Source organism: Chelonoidis abingdonii, chromosome 10, assembly GCF_003597395.2.
Source record: "Chelonoidis abingdonii isolate Lonesome George chromosome 10, CheloAbing_2.0, whole genome shotgun sequence".
NCBI classification, from domain to species: domain Eukaryota; kingdom Metazoa; phylum Chordata; order Testudines; family Testudinidae; genus Chelonoidis; species Chelonoidis abingdonii.
In genome coordinates, this window is record NC_133778.1 from 10,243,473 (window position 1) to 10,267,498 (window position 24,026).

The 24,026-nt window shown below is 44.9% G+C and overlaps 1 protein-coding gene across 1 annotated transcript in view; it reads left to right on the forward strand.

Annotated features, from left to right (window-relative positions):
* The window catches only part of RAMP1 (receptor activity modifying protein 1), a 142,644-nt gene that overhangs the window by 53,871 nt on the left and 64,747 nt on the right, over nt 1-24,026 (forward strand). Inside the window, exon 2 of the mRNA XM_075069940.1 lies at nt 3,533-3,671. Within this exon, the coding sequence (XP_074926041.1) occupies nt 3,533-3,671 (139 nt within the window). The remainder of the gene's footprint in view (nt 1-3,532; nt 3,672-24,026) is intronic.

A 24,026-nucleotide genomic window follows, 5' to 3' on the forward strand; every position in this document is an offset into this window, starting at 1 on the left:
ATGACCCACCCAGGAGGTGTGTATGTAAGTGGTCTCAGGTCACTGAGAGTGGGGGCTTGAGCCGGTTATGCATTGTGTTACTGAAACGGAACCCCTGGATGCTGAACCCGGCCCTTGTTGCTGCCAACTCAGAGGGGCAGAAGGGTTACACAAAGAGGATGGATCTAGACTGTTCTCAGTGGTACCTGATGACAGAACAAGGAGTAATGGTCTCAAGTTGCAGTGGGGGAGGTTTAGGTTGGATATTAGGAAACACTTTTTCACTAGGAGAGTGGTGAAGCACTGGAATGGGTTACCTAGGGAGGTGGTGGAATCTCCTTCCTTAGAGGTTTTTAAGATCAAGCTTGACAAAGCCCTGGCTGGGATGATTTAGTTTGGAATTGGTCCTGCTTTGAGCAGGAGGTTGGATTAGATGACTCCTGAGGTCCCTTCCAACCCTGATATTCTATGATCTGTCAGTGGTCAGTGAGGCCTAGGGGCTTTGGCATGAGCTGGCAGCTGGTCTGCCCGCATCACGCTCAGATGGCCTGTGTTAAGTTTTTTCAGAGTATTAGGCCTCTCTCCTGTGTAATATTACCACACATTTTCTCATCCCAACTTCCCAGGCCTGGTTCGTGCACTGTTACACTGGTTTAATTAAAGGGATGATTTTTATACCGATTTAGTTACACCAGCACAGCTGTGTGTGTGGACAATCTCTTGAATCTGTTTAAGCCTGGCTTCTATCAGTTTAGCTTGCACCAAGCAGCATCCCCTCTCACCTCTCCACCCCCTAAAAAAGGCTTTTTTTTAATGTCAGGGACAAGAGACAACTTTATATAGGTCTTGCAATTTTCAGGCCTCACTCTGCAATTTTTACCATATACTCTGCCCTTGCTAAATTTGCATTTTTAACCGTATGCTTAGTTTCTGTCTTTTTTTTTCTATTGGAAAAATACCAGCACCAGTGTTCAGAGACGTGCTCCGGCCCCTCTTCCAGGCCACACAGCAGTAGAAGCAAAGGCAGGAACTCCCACTGTGCTTATCCACCCACCTCGGGGAGCTATGACCTTTGCCCTCTCCTTCACCCCATTCATCTCACCGAAGTATAAAACTTTATTGGTGCTGGTTAAGGGTCCTGACCTAGTGCCTGAGTGAGAGCTACAGGATTAGATCCTATCTCTCCCCCCCCTCCTTTTAAAACAGAAAACAGGACATTTAAAAGCATCAGAAGTTTGTTAAAGGTGACCTGCAGAGGAGGAAAGAATAGTCTTCTTTCCTTTTGTCCTTGGTTATTAGGATTTATACAGAAGACATTATTTTTAATAAACAAATCAGTGGTTTTAAACCTGAATCACAAATCTCTCCAGCAAAACAAGGAAAGGACCAGGCTTTGGTCACCAATGGCTGTAACTGGGCCAAATCTCCAATCAAGAGAAGGTCTAAGAGATAATAAAGCAGACTCATTTAGAAATTCTAGTGTCCCAGTCAAACCAGGTGAATCCAGCTTCCATCTGCTCCGTGGCAGGAGTTGTATTCTCCCATTGTGGTTAAGGTTCCCATTGTGATTCTCAGAAACACCAGACTGTTGACTTAACCGAGCCTGGTTTCATCTGTTGCTAGGACAACACTCTCCCCTTAAGCTTAAGCTTTTGCTGAAACTGTTCCTAAAACTGTATGTACTTAAGAATTTGGTCCAGGTCTTTTGAATAATGTAACAAAGATTCGGTCTTGTTACTGATGCTCATAAATAAAACCTTGGCTGCTAGATACTGTGATGTGTTGCTGTAGGTTTGGTCTGAGTCATTGTAGTGCTGGGTTCCAGGTGATCAGTGCTCATTTCTCCTGGAAATAAAGCTGTTGTTCTGGACTTTGCAGTCATATATAGGAGGACATGATCAGAACTGATATTTGCAAACCTTAACCCTGGTGAGTTTGCTCCCAGTTAGTTGACATGGACGTAACTTGCCTGATCTTCACTGACTGTAACTTGTGACTCCGTTCACAATTGTGTTCAAATGTGGCAACTTTCTGTAGCGTAGGCCAGGCCCCCGAGTGTGTCAGCACGCCACGTTCAACTCACCCTCCCATCACGTGCCCACTAACAAAGGGTGGAATCTAGAACCAAGCGTCTCTGGCTCCTGCCACAAACTATGAACCTGGTGTCTCCACCCAAATGAGCAAGACTCCTCCGCCATAAATGTCATGGAAAAGCAACATGTCCACGTTGATGCAAGGAACTACTCTTTATGCAGTATCCAAGTGATTTATAGAACTCCCTATTGCATGTTATTCTGTAGGCAAACAGCTTGGTAAGGTTCTAAACAAGATGAGACATACTGGTGTGAATTATTCTAGCATCTGCTGCTATTATTATAAAGTATATAGGATAAAAATTGCAAGGGCTATCAATCCCCATGTGTCAGTGCATAAATTCATCCTGGATGGACTCAGGAAGAAACTTAACTGCTGCGGTGTAAGATTGCACTCTCGGATGCTTCATGGGAGATATTTAGACCTTTCTTTGAATAGCCCAATGCTAGAAAAACACTTTTGAACTAGATAGAAAAAGAGACCAGTACATTTTATGTCCATTTCTATGTTCTTCTCATATTCTTCTGAGGCCTTGGGAGCTGTTTCTATATCTGGGCTTCCATGTGGGAACCACATGGCTGCTAAGCTTCTGTGTCCAGCTCGAGAGCTGCTAAAGGCCAATAATTAGTTAACATGCACATATACATGAAATCCTGTCATACAGATTCTGGCTTCGCCTCTGGAACTGTCATGCTTGGAGAAGAGAGCCAAGTACAGTCCTCGGCAGAGCAGCATTTGCCATTCTTTTCTAAAGAGGATTGCGTGAGAAGTTGGAGAGGCCATTTCTGAGGCTCAGGAGCACTGGCAGCCTTTTTGGCACCCTAGGCAGTGGAAGGTCCTGCCCCCAAAATGGAGCCCGTGACAGAGGCGGCGGAAGGTTCTGCCCTCCTAATACCACTGACGACTGCGGCGGCCAAACATACAGCCGTCGCGGTCACCACCCCTTAAATGTCAGTGCCATAGGCGACTGCCTAGGTTGCCTAATGGGTTGCGCCAGGCCTGCTGAGGCTGCAGCTTTGTGCAAGGGATCTGATATGGAAGGATTCTACTGAGAACAGGGATGCTAATGATACTCCAGTTGCATGGACGCAGATCAGAGGTGAGGCTTCCTGACATATTAGTCTGCTGGCTGATGTCAGTGGAATTATAATTGCTTTTGGCAAAAGCATGAAGGGAGTTGGCAAGGAAACTCTGTGAGGAAGTGCAGGACTTACCAGCCTTACTGCCAAGCAGGGGTGGTTTGTACCCCAGAGAAGGGAGAAAAGGCCAGCTCCTCAAAGGTATTTTGGTGCCTAACTCCCCTAATCCTTGTGAGTTAGGCACCTAAACACCTTTGAGGATCTGGGCTGGGTACTCTAATGTGGGGGGTGGAGGGGGGAGGAAAGGTTTTAATGACCATATTTTCAGTGCCAATAGACCATTAAAGCCAACCCAGACTTGTTCATTTTCTCTCTTTCAGCCCATCACTTTATCGTGGTCACCGCGTGCCATGAATCCGACTATGGCCAGCTGATTGAGGATTACTGCCTAAGCCAGTTTAAATTTGACATGGAAGTGATCGGGCAGAAGCTGTGGTGTGACTGGGATGAGACAGTAGGGTGAGTGTCTTGTTGCTTTTATCTCCATCCCTTTCTGATTTAACAAAGCAGGGTGTCCTGGCCAGAGACCTGTTGATGAGCGAAAGAACTGCCAGCCTGCCTCAGCTACTCACAGGGTCTTGTTTTCAAGCTATCTAGCTTAGGGTTTAGTACCAGTGCCTGTCACCATAGTGTCTGAGCACCACGCATCCATGGGAAGCTGGTCACACCATGCATTGTCCAGTGCGACCAGTGAAGTATTTATCAACTGCGCTAAGGGAGATCACGTGGTCATTATAGTGCAGCTTTGAGCGAACTGATGTGGCGTAATCATATTACACGCTGTCATTCCGAATAGTGCTTCTGAACAAGAGGCAGCAGTGCACTGTATTATGCTCACAAATTGTATTACACGTTGCTTTGCAACTTGTTTCAGTTTCACTTCAGTGCATTAAATATTGGAGCCTATTTTCCCATCCCTGCTCGAGAGAAATATCTTGCATACTTTTCTGAGTGTAGTTCTGTTCTTACTCTGCTGTCTATCACTGAGTAACTTCCAGGAGTAAGTGTATCAACAGTTATGTCTGTCTGTCTGTCTCGCTCTCCTTTCTGCCAGTAGGGAATAGGCCTGAAGATGCTGATTTATTTTTAAATAGCATAAAATGGATGGTGTCTGGAGTGTGTTTGAGCTATTGCTGGGAGGTTTGGCCAAGGAGGTGGGTTTTACACTTGGGGCTTGTCTACACTGGCAAGTTTCTGCGCAGTAAAGCAGCCTTTTGCACTAAAACTGCAGACATGTACACATGGCCAAGCCACTTTGTGCGCAGAAACTCCTCAGTTACAGCGCTGCAAAAAACCCGCCTCAACGAGAGTCATAAGCTTTAAAGTGCAGAGGCTCCAGCGCTCTATTGCCAGTGTAGACACTTGATTGCGTTCTGCGCTGTCACTGGCCTCCGGAGCTGTCCCATAATGCCTCAAGTGGCCGCTCTGCTCATTGTTTTGAACTCGGATGCCCTGGAGACATGCCACCCCGCACCCCCTTCTTTTTTGACCCTTGTTATAGTCTTGGCCTTCCAACATCTCCTGCCAACAAGTTCCAGATGTGACTCTGCATTGTGTGAAGAAATACTTCCTTTTGTTTGTTTTAAACCTGCTGCCTGATAATTTAATTGGGTGCCCCTGAGTTCTTGTGTTATGAGGAGGAGTAAATCACACTTGCTTATTTACTTCCTCCACACCAGTCATGATTTTGTAGAACTCTATCATATCCCCCTTTAGTTGTCTCTTTTCTAAGCTGAAAAATCCCAATCTTCTTAATCTTTCCTCAGAAGGAAGCTGTTCTATCCCCTTAATCATTTTTGTTGCCCTTCTCTATACCTTTTCCAAATCCAATGTGTCTTTTTTGAGATGGGACAATCACAATTATATGCACTATTCAAGGTATGAGCATATCACAGATTTATATAGTGGCATTATGATATTTTCTGTCTTATTATATATCCCTTTCCTAATGGTTCTTCACATTGGGTTAGCTTTTTTGACTGCCACTGCACATTGAACATTGAGTGGGTGTTTCAGAGAAACCTATCCACAATGACTCCAAGATCTCCTCTCATTGGGAATCGTACCAGCGAGTTTGATCCCATAATTGTGGAACTGGATTATGGGGATTATGTTTTTCTGAGAAATACATATGGTAACTAATTTCAATCTGCTTTGGGGATTTCACTATCTTGCATAAATTTTGTTTTGTCTGAATTATTATGCCACCTCAATGTTTACCCCTTTTTTTCCAGTCCCTTGTGAATATGTTGAAGAATTCAATACCGACCCAGTACAAATGCCTGAGGGACAACCACAAATTACTCTCTCCATTACCTGAAATGAACCACTTTGTTTCCCTGCTTTTAACCGCATAAAGTTGACTGATTTGTAAAGAGAACTTCCTTCTCTTCGAGGATCGTCCTGTGGGGGGGCTCCACTCTAGGTGTTGGTGCACCCCTGCCGCGCTTTGATCGAGATTTTTGCAGCAAGTACTCGGTAGTGGCCGCACGCATGTTAGAATCCTTAAGCTCACCTCTGAGTTATGTCAGCTAGTGAGCATGCGCGGTCCGCTTTTGGTATCCTAGTTCCGTCTCATCTACTGCCCCGGGCTTGAAGAACCGGAGGCTCAGCAGACTCATTTAAGATGTCTTTTCCCATCCTTAAAATATGCTGTAGTTAGACAGTCTTTCCTAGTTAGTTATGCTAGTTAGTGTTAATCTACCCTTCGCTCTATATGTTTAAAAAAAAAAAAATTTTTTTTTTTCTTCTGGTTCACTCTCAGCCGCTTAATATGCCTGGCTCCACAGATTCTTAGCGGCTGCCTTCCTATCCTGTAAGAGACGCTATCCCGCCCTTCACCTCCTCGCTGATGAGGACCACTTCACAGTGGTATAAGAAATGCTTGGGTGGAGACTGGTCATAATTCCCCTCAATAAATTACCCTAACAATTGCACTAAATTAAGTTCCAGAGCGAGGAATAGGATAGAGAGTTAAAAGCTCAAACGTAAATTTTGCTTCAAAAATCCCTGCAGTCGCCTCAACCCTGGGCGGAACCCTCTGCCTCCACGATCGCAGACTCAGCTCTAACATTCAAAAAGAAACTGAAGAAAGACTAAATCGAAGAAGCACTCAAAAACTAAACAAAACTACAGAACAACTTCTCCTTCAGATTCACAGTCTCCTTAAACCGGTGCCGCGCCCGCCTTGAGGTGCTTTTGATGAGGCCGGGCTACTCCGGTACCGCGCTAAACCGCCTGTGCTTTCGCGGCAGCGCAAAGGCTCTGGTGCGCGAGGCGACAGGCTTTCAGTGCCTTCCCGATTATGGCCGCTATTTGGCACTGCGATGAATGCGGCACCGACAAGTCAGGCACTCCGATGAGGCACCGCAGCCTGCTATTAATAGCACGGCACCGCCTGCGGCACGGCATTAACTAGCGCTACCTGGAACGGAGCAAGGTAAGAACTCCGGTGTCAGCCCAGGTTCTCTCACAGGATTTAATCAGCTTTGCCTCGGCTGCCCCAGCGGCTGGCGTTTACCCACAACAAGTGAACCCCCCCCCCCCGCCCCCCCCCCCCCCCCTCCCAGTGTCACTACACTGCAATCGCCTTTTCTTGGGGATGGCTTCTCCCTGACAAATGATTCAGGTCCCGAGCAGCCTTCTCAGTGAGGAGGAGTCTGAACTACGGGTGAAGTTCCAGTACAATCTGAATTATTACCCTCAGAGTCCTGTACCCGGGACACAGGACAATTGTCCAAACACCTCAAGATCCTGCTCCTGAGTGTGTTAACCCTTGGATGGCACACCTAGCCTTTCCCATCACCATGGCAGTAATTGGCTCCGTGGCCATCTTTCCCTCGGCAGCACGTCCGCTATTCTACTCAGACTAGGCGAACGTCCAAATCCATGACTCACTTGGCGGCACCTCCCATCCTAGGATCAGTATAACTCACTCCTGATCCAGTATTACCTGACCGTACAACGTTGAATCCAATACCTGGGAGGCTTTACTTCCTTCCCCTGCCCCGCCATCAGACGATTTTTCGAAATTCCAAGATCTCTTCAAAAGGGTTGCCAAGTGGAGCTAAATAATCAGGGGGGGGGGGGGGGGGGGGGGGAGGGGGGGGGGGGGGGGGGGGGGGGCCTGGAGGAAGTACCTACGCAACACATGAGCTAAACGGACATCCTGGCAACCATCTTCGTCATCCAGACTGGCATTACCAATTAAAGTCTGGCCCTTGTTGAACCTGCTAAAAATCCCATCTGGCAGGCTCCAGCCACAAGCCAGCCTACCTGCAAACAAGCAGACCGTAAGTACTTCAATCCCGTCGAAGGGGTCTGAATTCCTTTCTCACATCCTGCGCCAAACTCAATTGAGTGGACGCGGCCATCTGAGAAAACAAACAACAGTATTCTAACATACCCCAGCCGACAAAGAAGGCAAATGCCTAGACCTTGCTGTCGTAAGGGTATGCCTCTTCAACGTTACAATTTGCGGAATTGCATTATACCGCAATTCTAGCAAGTACGACATAGAAACTAATAACAAGTTCATGGACTTTATTGAGCACATCCCAGACAACAAGAAACACAGTTTACAGCGTTAGTTTCTGGAGGGCAAATCATATCCCGCACGGCTCTCCAAGCAGCTCTGGATTCAGCATACTGCAGCAAATCCAGCGCTACAGCACGGTCTGCACCGAAGGTTCATGGCTTTCCTCTTCTCTCTTTCCTCGCGAGGGTTCAGAGCACCATAGAGGATCTCCCTTTTGATGGTGACAAATTCTTTTGCTCCACCACTGATGAGGTGCTTCACTCGATGAAGGACTCAAGGCAGGTCTTCGGTCCTAGGTATCCAAACCTACAAACAGAAGGCGACAGTACAGATATCAACCTTACCACGTCCGCGCTACCTCCTCATATTCAGATTTCCCCTGAATCTCCAGGATCAACAACAAACAACACCAACACGCCCAGAGGTCCAGATACCAGCGGCGTCGCCAATTCTTCCGGGATGCCCACTTCCTCAAAATATATAAGCAATTGAACCTTTGGTCTGAGGGTCCGTAACGTCAACCCAACTCAGCGTAATAGCAACTACCGACAACTATCTTTGGCAACCGCTACAGCCAGTTTTAACACCAATGGCAGAATATTACCACTGCAATGGGTTTCTAGAGGTCATCACAATGGGGTATTCCATCCCTTCCTCTCCTCTCGAGACTTTAATCTTAGACAGTACCTCCCAGCCCACCCCCACCGTCCCTCCCCCATCTTTAGGGACACCTTCACGACCACACCTGCAGCAAGAAGTACAACATCTCCTTCACCTGGTGCCTAATCGAACTTGTGTCGAATGCCAACAAGGGGAAAGGAATTCTACTCCCCTATTTCCTAACACAGAAGAATAACCGGAGATGGCGACCGATCCTCGACCTCAGGAGGCTAACAAATTCGTAAGAAGCAAAAGTTCAAGATGGTTACTCCACCACCATAATTCCAGCCTGGAGCAGGGCGATTGGTGTTTCAGCCTCGACCTACAGATGCCTTTTCACGTCACTATCCACACCAGCCACAGACATTTCTTCGTTTTACCCTTGGCTCGGCGCATTACAGATACAGAGTTCTACTCGTTGGGCCTTTCCACTGGCCCTCGAGTTTTTCTCCAAGCTCCTGGCGGTAGTCACGGCCACCTAGAACAAGGAGTTTTAATATTTCCTTACTAACGATTGGCTCCTCAAGGCCCCACATACGCCGAGGCCTTCCGCTTCCAAAATCACCATTGAGTGCTTCCAATCCTGGGGCCTGCAAAAACGAAACAAATACGACATTAAGTCCTACCCCAACGCCTGGACTTATAGAAGCGAGCCTCGCTCCAGAACTGGAACGGGCATTCCCTTCTAGCCCGACAATTAATACCATAAAACTGCTGGCTAAAGGCTTCACAGCAGCCCTCAGGTCGCGCACCGAGACTGTCTCCATACTGGGGCACATGTCCTCGTGCACTTTCGTGGTCCAGAAATGCACCGCTCCACATGAGGTGCTTCCAAGCTTGGTTGCCACGGTTACAAACGAACGTGCACGCAAATAACAAACAATTAACCATACCTTACAGGGTAAGGAACTCTTTCATATGGTGAACAGTCCCGACAACCTCTGTTCTGGAAGTCCCTTCCTCCAGACTCCACAACGTGATGATGACGACGATGCATCCCTCACTAGCTGGGGGCCCATACTCTCACCAAACAGTCCATGGGCATGGTCTCACTCCGAAGACCTCCCTAACCACAAAACGTTTCAGAACTTCGAGCTATCTGGATGCTTGCGTTGTATTTTTTTTTTTTTTTTTTTTTTTTTTTTCTTTTTTTTTTTTTTTTTCTCCTCCACTAATCAAGAATCAGCATGTACGCATTAAGACAGACAACATTGCTGCATGTTCAAGTCAACAGACAAGGGGGGGTTGTTCCCACTCTTTTGTTCAGGGCACGAAACTCTGGAATTGGTGCGCCTTGCGAATCACATCCAGATATCAGCTGTTTACATCCCAGGCGTGATGAACACCACTGCCGACGAGCTAAGCAGACGTTTTCCTTCGGAGCACGAATGGGAGATAGACGACAGAATCATTCTCCACATATTTCGCACTTGGGTCACCCAACCATAGATCTCTTCGCAACCCAAAGAACACACGAAATGCCTCAATTTCTGCTCCAGGGCAGGACTGGGCAAACACTCCCTAGGGGATGCATTCATGATCTCCTGGCACCGGCCCTTCGTTTATATGCTTTCCCCAATACCATTGCTCAACAGGATCCTCACGAAGATACGAAAGGATTGTGCCAGGATAATCTTGATCGCACCTTCATGCCGAGAGACAACCATGGTTCCCATTTCTCACCAGAATGTCAATTCAACCACCGATCTCCCTGCCTCCTCATCCCCAACCTTTCTATCACAGCAGCACGGCGGCTTCTTCACCCAATCTCTCCATGCTTCACCTCAAAGCTGGTACCTGCATGGTTCTCCCAACGAGAACTAGACTGTTCCAACCAAGTCCAGAGGGTACTTCTACACAGCAGAACGCAATCCACCCGTACACCTACATCTCCAAAAGTGGGGAAAGATTCACAAAATGGTGTGCAACGCCAAACAACTGTCTCCTACCTCTGCACCTCTTCCCCTGCATACTCTTATCTCTATTGGACATTAAGCAATCCGGCCTGTCATTCAGCTCCATTAGAGTCCACTTAGCTGCCATCACAAACCTTTCATCGTACAGTTGACAATACCTCGGTTTTCGCTCATCCCATCACCAAACGTTTCCTGAAGGACTCCAAACCCTATATCCAGACATTAAGCCACCTACCCCTCCATGGGATCTTCACCTAGTATTGTCCTGTTTAACTCACCAACCCTTTGAGCCCTTAGCCACCTGCTCCCTTTTGCACCTCTCGATGAAAACAGCCTTTTTGGTGGCCATTACCTCCGCCAGACGGGCAGGCGAGATAGCAGCCCTTATGGCAGATCCACCATATACCCTCTTCTTCAAGGACAAAGTTACTCTACGTTTACACCCAAAATTCCTTCCAAAAGTTCATGCTTCTTTTTCACCTCAATGAACCAATACATTACCAACTTTCTTCCGAAACCACATGCAAACTCCTTCGAGGCCACGATGCACACACTTGATGTGCGTAGGGCCTTATCCTTTTATCTGGACAGAACAAACCCTTCAGAAACTCTCCTAGACTCTTTGTCTCTATCGCGGACCGTTCCAAGGGCGTGGCTATCTCTACTCAGAGGCTTTCGAAATGGATCTCTGATTGCATACGTCTCTGTTATCAGATCAAAGAACGTTACACCTCCGGCATTGATCAGGACACATTCCACTAGATCTGTATCTACATCTGTAGCCTTCCTACGCAAAGTACCCTTGTCTGACATTTGTAGGGCGGCCACCTGGTCCTCCCACCATACATTCGTTACTCACTATGCCCTTACTCAAGGCCCCTCTCTCTGACACTCGATTAGGCAGGGCAGTATTGTCTACGGCATTCCTGCCAGATCCGAAGTCCCTACCTCCTTGAGATACACTGCTTTGAAGTCACCTAAAGTGGAGCACCCACAGGGACATCTCTCGAAGAAGAAGAGGAGGTTACTCACCTTGTGCAGTAACTGACGTTCTTCGAGATGAGTGTCCCTGTGGGTGCTCCACTACCCACCCTCCTCCCCTCTACTTCGGAGTTGGGGTAGCATCCGTTGTAGAGAAGGAACTGAGGGTACCGGCCACGCATGCTCACTAGTGACATACTCAGAGTGAGTGACAGGTTCTAAGCATGCATGTCCGCTACGAGTACTGCTGCAAAAAATCTCTGATCAAAGGCGCAGGGGCGCACTGACACCTAGAGTGGAGCACCCACAGGGACACTCATCTCGAAGAACGTCAGTTAGTGCACAAGGTGAGTAACCTTCTCTTTTATCCCATGATAGCTTACTTTGCTTAAGAGCCTTTGGTGATGGACCTTGTCAAAGGCTTTCGGGAAGTCCAAGTACACTGTACTCACTGGATCACCCTTGTCCACAAGTTTGTTGACCCCCTTAAAAATTCTAATATATTAGTGAGTCATGATTTTCCTTTACAAAAGCTGTATTGACACTTCCTCAACAAATTGTGTTCATCTATGTGTCTGATAATTCTGTTTTTTTACTATAGTTTCAGCTAGTTCGCTTGGTAATGAAGTTAGGCTTACTGGCCTGCAATTGCCAGGATTAACCTGGAACCTTTTTAAAAAATTGATGTCATGTTAGTTATTCTCCAGTCATCTGGTACAGAAGCTGACTTAAGTGATAGGTTACATAGAATACTTAGTAGTTCTGTATTTTCACAATTAAGTTCCTTCAGAACTCTTGAGTGAATACCATCTGGTCCTGGTGACATAATACTGTTTAATTTATCAATTTGTTCCAAAACTTCCTCTGTTGACACCTCAGTCAGGTTAGAAAAGGAGGAGGTGTTGCCTGGTGTATCAAAGATATACACACTTGCACTGACGTTGAGATGGAAATAGGAGACAGACTTGTTGAAAGCCTTTGGGTAAAGATAAAAGGGGTAAAAAACAAGGGTGATATCATGGTAAATGCCTACTATAGACCACCTAGCCAGGAAGAAGAGGTGGATGAGATTTTTTTCTTAACAACCAACAATCATCCAAAGCACAGGACTTGGTGGTGATGGGAGACTTCAACTATGCAGACATCTGTTGGGAAAATAACACAGCAGGGCGCAGATTATCCAACAAGCTCTTGGACTGTATTGAAGACCATAGGCGCTGACTCTGTGGGTACTCCCACCAGCAGCCAAGCTCCCCTCCCCCCCCACCTCCTCCTCCTCTCCTGACCACGCCGCGTCCCCGCTCCTCTACCTACCTCCCAGCATTTCCTGCCCAGCATGCTCCGGGATGGTGGGGGAGGAGCTGGAACATGGTGAGCTTAGAGGAGGAAGCAGGGAAGAGGCTTGGTGGGGATTTGGGGAAGGAGTTGGAATGGGAGTGGGCAGGGGCAGGGCCTCATGGAAGGGGTGAAGTGGGGACGGGGCCAGGGGCGGGGCAGTGGGTCAAGCATCCACATGAAAGAGGGGAAGTTGGTGCCTATGTTGGAGACCATTTTTTATTTCAGAAGAGAAAGCAACTCTTCTAGATTTAATTTTGACAAATAGGGAGAAACTGGTTGAGAATTTGAAAGTGAAAGGCAGCTTGAGTGAAAGCGATCATGGAATGGTAAGAGGGAAAACAGCAGAAGAAAGATAATGGGTTTCAAGAAGGCAGACTTTAGCAAACTCAGGATTTGTTAGGTAAGATCCCATGGGAAGCAAGTCTAAAGAGAAAAGCAGTTAGAGAGTTGGCAATTTTTCAGAGAGACATTATTCAGGGCACAAAAGCAAACTATCCTCGTGCATAGAAAAGACAGCTAGTATGGCAAGAGACCACCCTGGCTTAACCAGGAGATCTTCAATGATCTGAACCTCAAAAATAATCCTAGAAAAAGTGGAAACCAGGTCAAATTATGATGGCTGAATATAAAAAACAATAACACAAGCATGTAGGGGGAAACTTTAGAAAGGCCAAGGCACAAAATGAGATCAAACTAGCGAGAGACATAAAGGGTAACAAATAAATATATGAAAAGCAAGAGGAAGACCATTGACAGGGTAGGCCCATTATTCACTGAGGAGGAAAAGACTATAACAGATGTGGAAATGGAAGAAGTGCTAAATGTGTAATGTGGAAATGAGAGTGCTAAATGACTTCTTTGTTTCCATTTTCACCAAAAAGGTTAGTAGCAATCAAATGTCTAACACAGTGAATGCCAGTGAAAATGAGGTAGGATCTGAGGCTAAAATAGGAAAGAACGAGTTAAAAATTACTTAGACAAGTTAGATGTCTTCAAGTCAGCAAGGCCTGATGTAATTCACCCTGGAATACTCAAGGAGCTTACTGAGGTGATATCTGAGCCATTAGCGATTTATCTTCAAAAACTCCTGGAAGACAGGAGAGATTCCAGAGGACTGGAAGGGGGCAAATCTAGTGCCCATCTGTAAAAAGGGAAATAAGGACAACCTGGGGAATTACAGACTGATCAGCTTAACTTCAGTACCAAGAAAGATAACAGAGCAACTAATCAAGCAATCAGTTTGCAAACACCTAGAAGATAGTAAGGTGATAAGTAACAGTCAACATGGATTTGTCAAGAACAAATCATGACAAACCTGCTTAATAGCTTTCTTTGACAGGCTAACAAGCCTTGTGGATAAGGGGGAAGCAGTAGATGTGGTATATCTTGACTTTAAGGCTTTTGATACCATCTCACATGACCTCCTTTTAAACAAACTAGGGAAATATAGCCTAAATGGAGCTACTATAAGGTGGGTGCATAACTGGTTGGAAAACCATTCCCAAAGAATAGGTTGCAGTGGTTCACAATCAAGCTGAAAGGGCATATCAAGTGGGGTCTCACAGGGATTGATACTGGATCAGGTTCTGTTCAATATCTTCATCAATGATTTAGATAATGGCAAAGAGAGTAAACTTATAAAATTTGCAGATGATACCAAGGTGGGAGGTGTTGCAAGTGCTTTGGAGAGTTGGATTAGAATTCAAAATGATTTTGACAAACTAGAAAATAGGGTGAAATTAATAAGGACAAATGCAAAGTACTCCACTTAGGAAGGAACAATCAGTTGCACACATACAAAATTAGAAATGATGCCTAGGAATGAGTTTTGTGGATAGGGATCTGGGGGTGATAGTGGATCACAAGCTAAATATGAGTCAACAGTGTAATGCTATTGCTAAAAAAGTGAACATCATTCTGGGATGTATTAGCTGGAGTGTTGTAAGCAAGACATAAGAAGTCACTTTTCTAATCTGCACTGATAAGACCTCAACTGGAGTACTGTGTCCCGATCTGGGGGCCACATTTCAGGAAGGATGTGCACAAATTGGGGAAAGTCCAGAGAAGAGCAATTAAAATGATTAAAGATCTAGAAAACATGACCCATGAAGAAAGATTGAAAAAATTGGGTTTGTTTAGTCTGGAGAAGAGAAGAGGGGGGTACATAATAATTTTTAAGTACATAAAGGTTGTTACAAGAAGGAGGGAGAAAAATGTTCTCGTTTAACCTCTGAGAATAGGACAAGAAGCAATGGGCTTAAATCTCAGCGAGAGAGATTTTAAGTTAGACAGTAGGAAAAATTTCCTAACTGTCAGGGTAGTTAAGCATTGGAACAAACTGCGTAGGGAGGTTATGGAATCTCCATCATAGGAAGTTTTTAAGAACAGGTTAGACAAACACTTGTCAAAATGGTCTAGCTATAATGTAATCCTGCTGTGAGTGCAGGGAACTGGACTAGTTTACCTATCGAGGTCTCTTCCAGTCCTACACTTCTATGATTTGTCACCTAAAAAGAAGGGTTCAGATGTGGGAATCTCCCTCACATGCTCTGCAGTGAAAATTGATGCAAAGAATTCATTTAGCTTCTCCTCAATGGCCTTATCTTCCTTGAGTACTCCTTCAGTAACTTGATCATCCAGTGGCCCCACTGAGTTCTTGTTCTTGGCTCTTGCCCTGTCTCCTGCACTCACCTGTCTCCCCGTCATTGTTGACCACACCTCTTTGGAGCCTGTCTGTTGTTGAAAGGACCATCTGTCCCTACATGACTGACTTCCAAGTGGCTAGTGCCTATCCTATGCAGAGCTTTGAAAATCAAGACAACAGCCTTGAAGTGGACTCCTGTGCCCTGCGGGATACCAATGCAAGAGAGGAGCAGATGATGACTGAGAATATGCAGTGCTGCAGAGATGTCATACAGGAGGAAAATGGGCCTATTTCCTTGCTATACATGGATAAGCTAATCCAACTCTCACTGAAATCACTGTGGAGTCTCCCATTGACTCAGTGACAGTTGGAGTAGGCCCATAAATTCTCTTCACACTCATAGAATACTTTGCTATACTGGAGAATTTAAAAAGAAACAACCCTTTTTCCTCTTGAAGTATTATTGTCAAGAAACAAGTCTGGCTTTTTCATGCCTAACTGGATTGAATAGGATGTATTTTCCCTTGTGTTTACTGGCAAATTTTTAAGACACTGCATTGGAGGGAAATCAGTACATTTTCTCAAGGAGGCTTATCTGGTTAGTCAGGGACCATTTTTAAAAACAAAATACCCCGTGACCAGGGCCATCCTTAGGATTTATGGCACCCTAGGCGGGATTATTAAGCTGGTGCCCCGTGCCTGTCTTGCTCTTAGCTACACAAACAAAAGCTTACACTACTGGAAAACTTGCCACATGCATGTTATTAAAACCAGTTTAACTTAATTAAGCACACTGTAATGCTGATGGACTAGCACTAAAGAGGTAGCACTACAGAAAAAATTCTGATTTGACAGAATGATGCAAATAATTAATTTTTTTAATTTCAACATTTTATTGGAAATTTCTATGAAAGTATGACAAAAGATTTGTTTTATTAAAAGCAATCTTCTGGTTGTTTGGCGCAAAATAGTAATAATGTCAATTGTATGACAAAGACCAAATGATTCTTTCTTTAGTTGCAATAAATGCACAATCAAGTCGTCCTGTCCTTCGTAGAGCGGAAAGTACTTCTAATGAAGCTTTAGTTTCTGAGAACTAAAAAATCGAACATTGTCCATCTATAAATCGGAAATCTGGTCACCCTACAGGTGAGTTCTTCCCCCACCCACTTCCCAGACCACGGGCAGGCCAATCCCTCCTCAGACTGTGCTGCATTCGGCTCTTCTAGGACCAGCGCCCTACTCTTACTATTGCTCCACTGCTTCCCATCTGTCCGGCTTCCCGCAGAGCGGTGCCCCCAGACCTAGTGGTGCCCTAGGCGGCTGCCTGTTCTGCCTATGGCTAAGGACGGCCCTGCCTGTGTCCTTTCAGATTACAGTTTTATGGGCATCTCAGTCATTGTTGATAGGGCGATGATATGTTTATGAGGAAACATGTATTCTTATCATTGCCTAAGACTTCAAGCACACTATCACCTTATGACTAGTTCGAAGGCAACTGAAACACCATATTCTTTCATCTTCTCTATCACAATTGCTTGTTTAAAGGAGATCTGCTCTGATTAGTTGTAATATCAGCAGAAATATTTTCTGAATAAGAATATAGGTGAAATCCTGGCCCCACTGAGGATTTTTCCCATTAAAAATGAAATTTCAAAAAGGTTTTTAGAAATACCTATTTCTGCTCCAATGCCACCGTGGTTGGTGAGTCTGTCTTTTAACAAGGGCTGCCATTTTACTGATGTTTCTAAGAATGAAATCTTGTAGTTTGAGATTGAGAATTTAACAACAAAATAATTCCTGACAACAATTTGTCTCATTCATTTTTAATGTTTAGAGATGCTAAGCTCTCTCTCAGACCAGGTCGCTAGAATTGGTGGCTTTTTATTGTTTATTTTTTAAATGATATTTTAAATGATATTTTTTCTTCTGATTCATGTTTCTTGGTAATTAGAAGAAATGATTAGAACATCTCGTATATTATATTGCAGTTTTCTGCTAAGCCCTCTGTTTTTAATCAATGTCAGTAATTCAATTCCAATTTATAAAATAATAGAAACAGAGATGCAGTCTGTTTCTCTCCTGGAACATCCTGACGTGTTCTTTGGACAATAATAAAATAAGCATCTTTAATTGAGGTTGAAATAAATCAGTGATAAGAGGAAGAACATTGAGTCTGTAGAATGCACTGTCCTGACTTTACAATAAATAACCTAAGACCTCCTTTGTTTTATTTCTTTCCCTTTGTGATCAGTAAAATTCCATAGTACCACAATATTTCAGACAAGGTGGTTTTGGTAAGTATCCAAAGATTAGCAAGTGTTGGGGGAACCTAGTTCCTAATACTTTCTTTAGACCCATGTTAAATCTCTAATGGACACATTTTCCTCCTTTCTCCCCAATACCCTGGCATATAACTATATAGTGCTCCCAAAGCACCACTTAGAATGTATTTTTATTTATTATTTGTATTGCAATGGCACCTGAGACCAGGTTTTGTTAGGCATTGTGCAAATGGTGGTAAGAGACAGTCCCTGCCTTGAAGAGCTTGCTGTCTAAATAAGCGAGACAGACAAAGGCTGGGGAAGGGAAACTGAGGCACAGAGTGATGAAGTGACTTGCCCAGGGTCACCCAGCAGGCCTGTGGCAGAGCCAGGAACATAATCCAGGATTTCTGAGCCCTTTGCTTAGTGCCCTATCCAGTGCCTTTCAACTGAACCCCAGAACCTCTTTGTCTACTTCTGGGGTTGCTTGATAACAGGCACTGTGGGAACTGACCCACTAATTTATAGGATAATTCTGGCATCTGAGAAGGTCCAGAGGCAGGAAAGGCAGCTGACTTTTGCCTCCTCACACAAGGCAGAGAATCAAATGCACCACAGATGTGAGGAGAGGCAGAACCCCCTGAAATCATTGGTGGATAAAGCTGACCCAGAAAGGAAAATGGAGGCTTTTTTCTTATATCCTGTTATTTCAGGATGTACCATTTCCAGAGGAGGGGTTTTCAGGATTGTCCTCTAAAGCATGCTGACTTCGGTGGTTGTAAGGTAGCCAATAGCGGTGGGTGGGGTGGAGAAGATCTGTCTTATTAACCTCCTGGATATATTGCATTAAATACTCTGGCTATAGTACTTCAAGCTTGGCATCTAGGTATTCCTTTTTCAGTGTGCTTTCCAGACCTGTTGCTCCCAGTCTAAGTCCACGCTAGCATGGCTTTCACTGTTCTGTATTGATGAGGCAGAGGAAGGGAAAAATCCTATCATAAGCAATGACTGAAGTTTTTCCTCAGTAAAGTTAATATAGGAAATCAAGAAGGAAAAACAGAATCATCTTTTAGGTTTTCTTTCCTGTGGGGGTCTACACGCACTATCCCCATCGCAAGAACTTCATGTTGTATAAACGTAGAGTATTTTTTGGAAAACAGAGCAAAGTATAAAACCAAGGTCTTGCTATCCTCAATAGCACAGAGCGGGTTGAAAAATGGTAGGTATGTGTTTGATCCTTTTTTGTGTAAATAATCTTATACAAAAACTTCATTTAAAAAAAAATCCTCAATAATGAAAATGTTTTGGCTTTCAAAACCAGTTTGTTTTTTCCTCCTCTTTTTACCCCCCTCACACCTTTTTTGGTGGCCAAATGGAAAAAGGGCACACAAAAGCTGCGGGAATTTAAAGGTTTTGATTTTTTTTAAAAAAGTTGTCAAATCAAAATATTTGAAAAAAAGGAAATTGCTTTGCAAATGCTATTTTTGTATTAAAAGGCCATTTTTCTTTTTTAATTTATTTATTTAGGAAGTTTTTAACAAGTTTACAAATCCTTGCCATGTAAATATTAGAATCAAAATAATTATTCCAATAGATAGCTTTTGTTTAAAGAGACATTATACAGGAATATAGTCATCAGAGCTTTCTATTTCATTGTGTGTTACCATATTTCCGTGTGAACATCATTACAAAACCCATGTCATTTCTACTGATTTTAATAAATTGAGTATAATCTCTGCATACACATGCGTAACGGGTAGACATGTTTAGCAAATGTTACTATTGAAAAAATTTAGATAGATGTGCCATTTTGTTTTGTTGGTGGTGTGTTGTTTTTTAATTTTTTGCAGGCAAATGTACTTGGAGTATTGAAAAAAGGTAACCAAGCATCTCTCTGTCCATTTTGCTGGTTGTGTAATTGGTGTGATAATTTTTCCACAGCCTGTCCCCCGCCCCCCTTTTTTAAACCATTCCTCTTGGGTTGGGCTATTTTTTCTTGTTCCAGTGAGAGGCTACCAATAGCTGAGCATCTACTAGCAGAATAAAGATTAGTTCTTCATTTCCTTTTGTGGGACCATTTCCACAGGGAAGCCCCGAGAGGATTACCAAAACATCATCTGGTAATAAAACCCAACAATCTGTGGTATGTAGTTATGAATTAAACTGCAATATTCTCTGATGACTGGACATGTCTACCAGTATACTTTTCCTCTTGCACCAGAATTTCTCCAACATTTATCCCCACTCAATCTATCTATCTAATCTATCCATCTAACCTGAGTGGTCTGAGATACCATTGAAACAGTACCTTAAAGAAATTGTCTTGTCTTGTGTTCCAGGCTGAGATTGCTGGTCTTTTTTCCGAGCAAAGCCCATTCCTCTAAGGTAATTTGTCTATCCAGGTTTTTTTCCTAACGTGTCATATGTGGACACTTTTTTGTTAGAAAGCTATCTGCAAAGATTTATATAATTTTTTTTGTCTTCTAATTGACCAGATGCCATTGCTTCTGTTAAAGTTAGCTTCTGTAAGATTACTAGAAAGTTGAGAAACATAATGCCTGATCTGAAAGCAGTGGTACCAAAGGAGAGTGGACCAGTTAAAGTTAGCTTTGATCTCTAAAATTTAGAAAAGTTTCTTTACTGGCCTGCTTTGGGTATCCCATGGCTTTCCCAATCTTTGAAGCGCTAGTTTGCAATTTGGGTTAAGATCTGGATTATTTGCAATGGGTGTCATTGCTAAGGGAAAAGAGCTTATCTCACCTCTAGTTCAATCCTAAACTCACAGACTAGCCTTTGCTAAAGGATGTGTAAATTGCTGGAGGGCGGGATTTTTTCATTAATCCATTGTAGCCAAGCGATGTTCATACTTTCACAATTTTCTTGTTCACTAAAGACCCAGTGTTCGGCTGGGTCAGGGCACTCCCAAACCACTATTGCTTTGGGCTGGCTGGCTTGATAGCACCACAGAATATTAGAAGCAGCTAGTCTGCACCTACTTAATGGGCCTGTAACTTTAATCTGCTCTTACTCTTGGTCTTTCTTCATAATAGGCCACTTTTCATTTTTTTTAAAGTTTAGAATAAATTTTTTCAACCAGCTCTAACTGGTTTACTTTTCCATGATGCCTTAGAGGTGGTCTTTGCCCTGGAGTGTCTGCATGGCTTGTTCTTTATCTGTGGCTTCACTTTTTTCTTCCAGGTGGTTTTCTAGTTAGCTTGTTATGTCGGAGTCATTGGCAAATGTTGGGAACTTTCAGTGTTTCATTTGCTTGCTTGACCCCATTTGATCAGTATGAGTATAGAATTACTTGATTGGTTGGCAGAGCTCTTTAATTCCTATGTAGAAGAGAATCCTTACTTCCTCAGATGTACTTGGGAGCTCTGAGTAAAACAAGAGGAAAAAGCTTAGCTATTGATCTGTACAAATTGATGCTGCCCGCTGACACTGATTTTGGATGCTCAGCTTGCTCAGAATCCCTCAGCCTGTGTGGCGGGGGAGGGGAGGTATATAATGCATGACAGTTAAGGTGGACTTATTTGTCAGAGCCTGACTTGTCCATTTTCCTTAATGTTTGTTAAAGGTGGACACTGGGGAGGAAGCATCAGAGAGGGGAGAGGGTTACTGTGCATAGAGAGAGGAAGGCAGGGGGCTGCTGGACGTCAGGGAATCAGTGGAGAAGGAAGGGAAGCATGGAGGAAGTGGGGAATTAGTGAGGAGAGCAAGCCAAGAAGTCATGGGAGGAGCACTGTCTAGGCCAAGGAAAGGAAGGAAGGTGCCTGGAGAACAGCAAGATGGCTTAGGGTCTCTGAGAAGGAGTGGGGGCTGCTAGAACAGGCCAGAGGTGATTAAGACAGTAAGGGACACCGCAAAGATAGCTTGGGACTGGTTCAGAAAATGTCCACATAAACCAGCTTTTGTATGGCTCAAATGACAGCAATACATGTAGCGGGTGTCCATGTGCCGGCTGGGCACAGTCTGACAAACTGCATCCCCTTAACTCTACTCAACCTTGCTCCTCAGGAAGGAGCAATCCAGTCCTACGTGTTTCCTTCACAGAGCCCCTTCACTGAGGCGCAGATTTGGAAACACATTCTGGGTCGAGGGACTGTCAGAGCAGGGCATTGGGGTTGTGTGGGGCATTGTGGGAGAAGGTGGTGGATCATCTGGTACATGGATTCCTTGGAAATCCCCAAACATATTTTCACAGGAGCCACTGATATTTAAGGACCTGTCTCGGTGGGGAGAGCAGATGTGCCAAGAACCCAAAGGGCAGGTGAGCAGCTAGAATTAAATGAGCGGATACATTCCTGTATACTCCATTCTGGCCTATAAACCCTGCATGCTTTGATTCCAGCTTCCTAGCAGTCCTCCGCTTTCCTTTTGCACCACCTCAGCAGTGTTTGCTAACACTTCCGAGGTTGGAACGCCTGGGGGTAGCAACGGGGCACTCTAGCTGGAACAATTTCAGCACCCCCTATTGGTCTGACATGGCCCGAGTCTGTAGGCGTTCAGAGCACCTATACGGCTTGTGTATTATCTCAGGCTTCTGCCCGAGTGGATTTGTGGGGGCAGATGTGTCTCGTTTCTCCTGGGGGCATCTGTTCAGAGCTCACTTTGGTCAGCATGTGCTGTATTTTTTTTTTTTATTTTGTTTTAAAATATGCACAGAGAATGTTTGCTGGAAGCATTGGCAACCTAAAAGTAAGTAAATAGAGCAGTCCTGGAATTCGCTAATCTATAGCTGAGAGAGGCTTGTCATAGCGGCCGGAGGGCACCACTGTGTGTGCCAAACCCGGCTGAGCTCAAAAGAGATTGAATTTAAGTTTCTTTTCAATCTGTCAATTATATCTTCATTATTGGCTGCAGGAGCACAGACAGGGGAGATTTGGCTGATAACAGCCGCATTCTGTTTCTCGCATGTTTCCTGTTTGGAACGATCCCTATGTGTTTTACAAACACAGGAGCAGGTTCTGCACAAGGGGAAAAAAGCTGAGGGGGCCCATTTCTCCATCTCAGTGAACCCACATTGGGGTGGGAGCAGCTAGAATCCTAGTGAGCTGCCCCCTGGGCACAGGTAGGATAGAATGACTGCACCAAGAGTGACCCTAGACACCAAAAAGGTGACAAAGCGGGACTGTTGCCCCATCCAGATGGTGGAGCTGGGCTGGCGCTGGGGGAGCACATGCTCTGCACCAGGGTCATGCCAGAAGAGATTCCACACCTAAGATTGGCGGTACACTGCCTGCCATGATGTCTGCTGTAGCTAGAATGCCTCCAACACTGCCGCTGGAGCAGTGCATTCACTTCTCTCTGTGTCCCATGCTCCCTCCCAGTGAGGGCACCCAATCCCTCCAACTGAAATGCAAACACTGCACAGGTTAACTAAATGCACTGCTGAAATGCAGTCACATCTAGGGTAAGCCATGGCCGCAGCCTAACAGGGCCCAGCAACCCCGCACAACAGCTTAAGTCAGGAAAACAGATACACCTCTACCCTGATAGAAAGCTGTCCTCCAAAGCCAAAAAACCTTACCGCGTTATAGGTGAAACCGCGTTCTAGCGAGCTCGCTTTGATCTGCGGGAGCATGCAGCCCCCTTCCCCCCCCGCCCGGAGCACTGCTTTACCACGTTATATTCGAATTTGTGTTATATCGGATTGTGTTATATGTTCTTTCCTAGATGTGAATTCTGAATCCCCAGTAATGAAAACTAGAGTTTAAAGTGTGCCTGTCAAGGATGAGTTAGCTTGTGTGTAATTGCTCCTCAGTGGCTTATAGGTAGCTCATTCATTCATCTGTAGGTTACTTTCATCTCCTGGTGACGCTAAATGTTCTGCAAGAAACGCTCAGATCTAAACTCACGGCCTCTGAGCCTTTTGTTGATAAGGCCTGTAATCAAGGAGGCACATGTATAAGCAGTCAAAAGGCAAGTGGAAGGGAAAGTGCCTGCAGACTGAAAAAGGACCATTTCCTTGGCAGGTGGGTGTGCTGCGCACATTTCCCATTCACGTTAAGTGATTGACGCGAGCGCCTCAGACAGCACATAGATTCCAGCCTGTCAGCCTTGGACAAAACTTGCCAGCCATGCCAAATAAGTGAAATAAACTGCGGGCTTGGTGGTGGTTAAATTCACTTACACGTGCCTTCTGTCATGGCTGGGTCTAGCCAGCCCTAGGTCAAGAGTTGCAAAACATCCAGCCCCCTTCAAATTGTGCTGCAGCCCCTTTGACGCTGACATCAGTGGGCCAGATCCTCAGCTGGTGTCAGTCGGTGCAGGTCCATTGACATCAGTGGAGTGACACCAACTCTCATTGGCTGAGGCTATGGCACAGTGGGGCCAGTCACGTTTGTAAGTGCTTGGAGGATCGGGGGCTCGCTCTGCACTGTAATAAGCCCAGCATCGCATCCCATGTTCTAACTGGGACATAGAATCATAGGACTGGAAGGAACCTTGAGAGGTCTCTAGTCCTGTCCC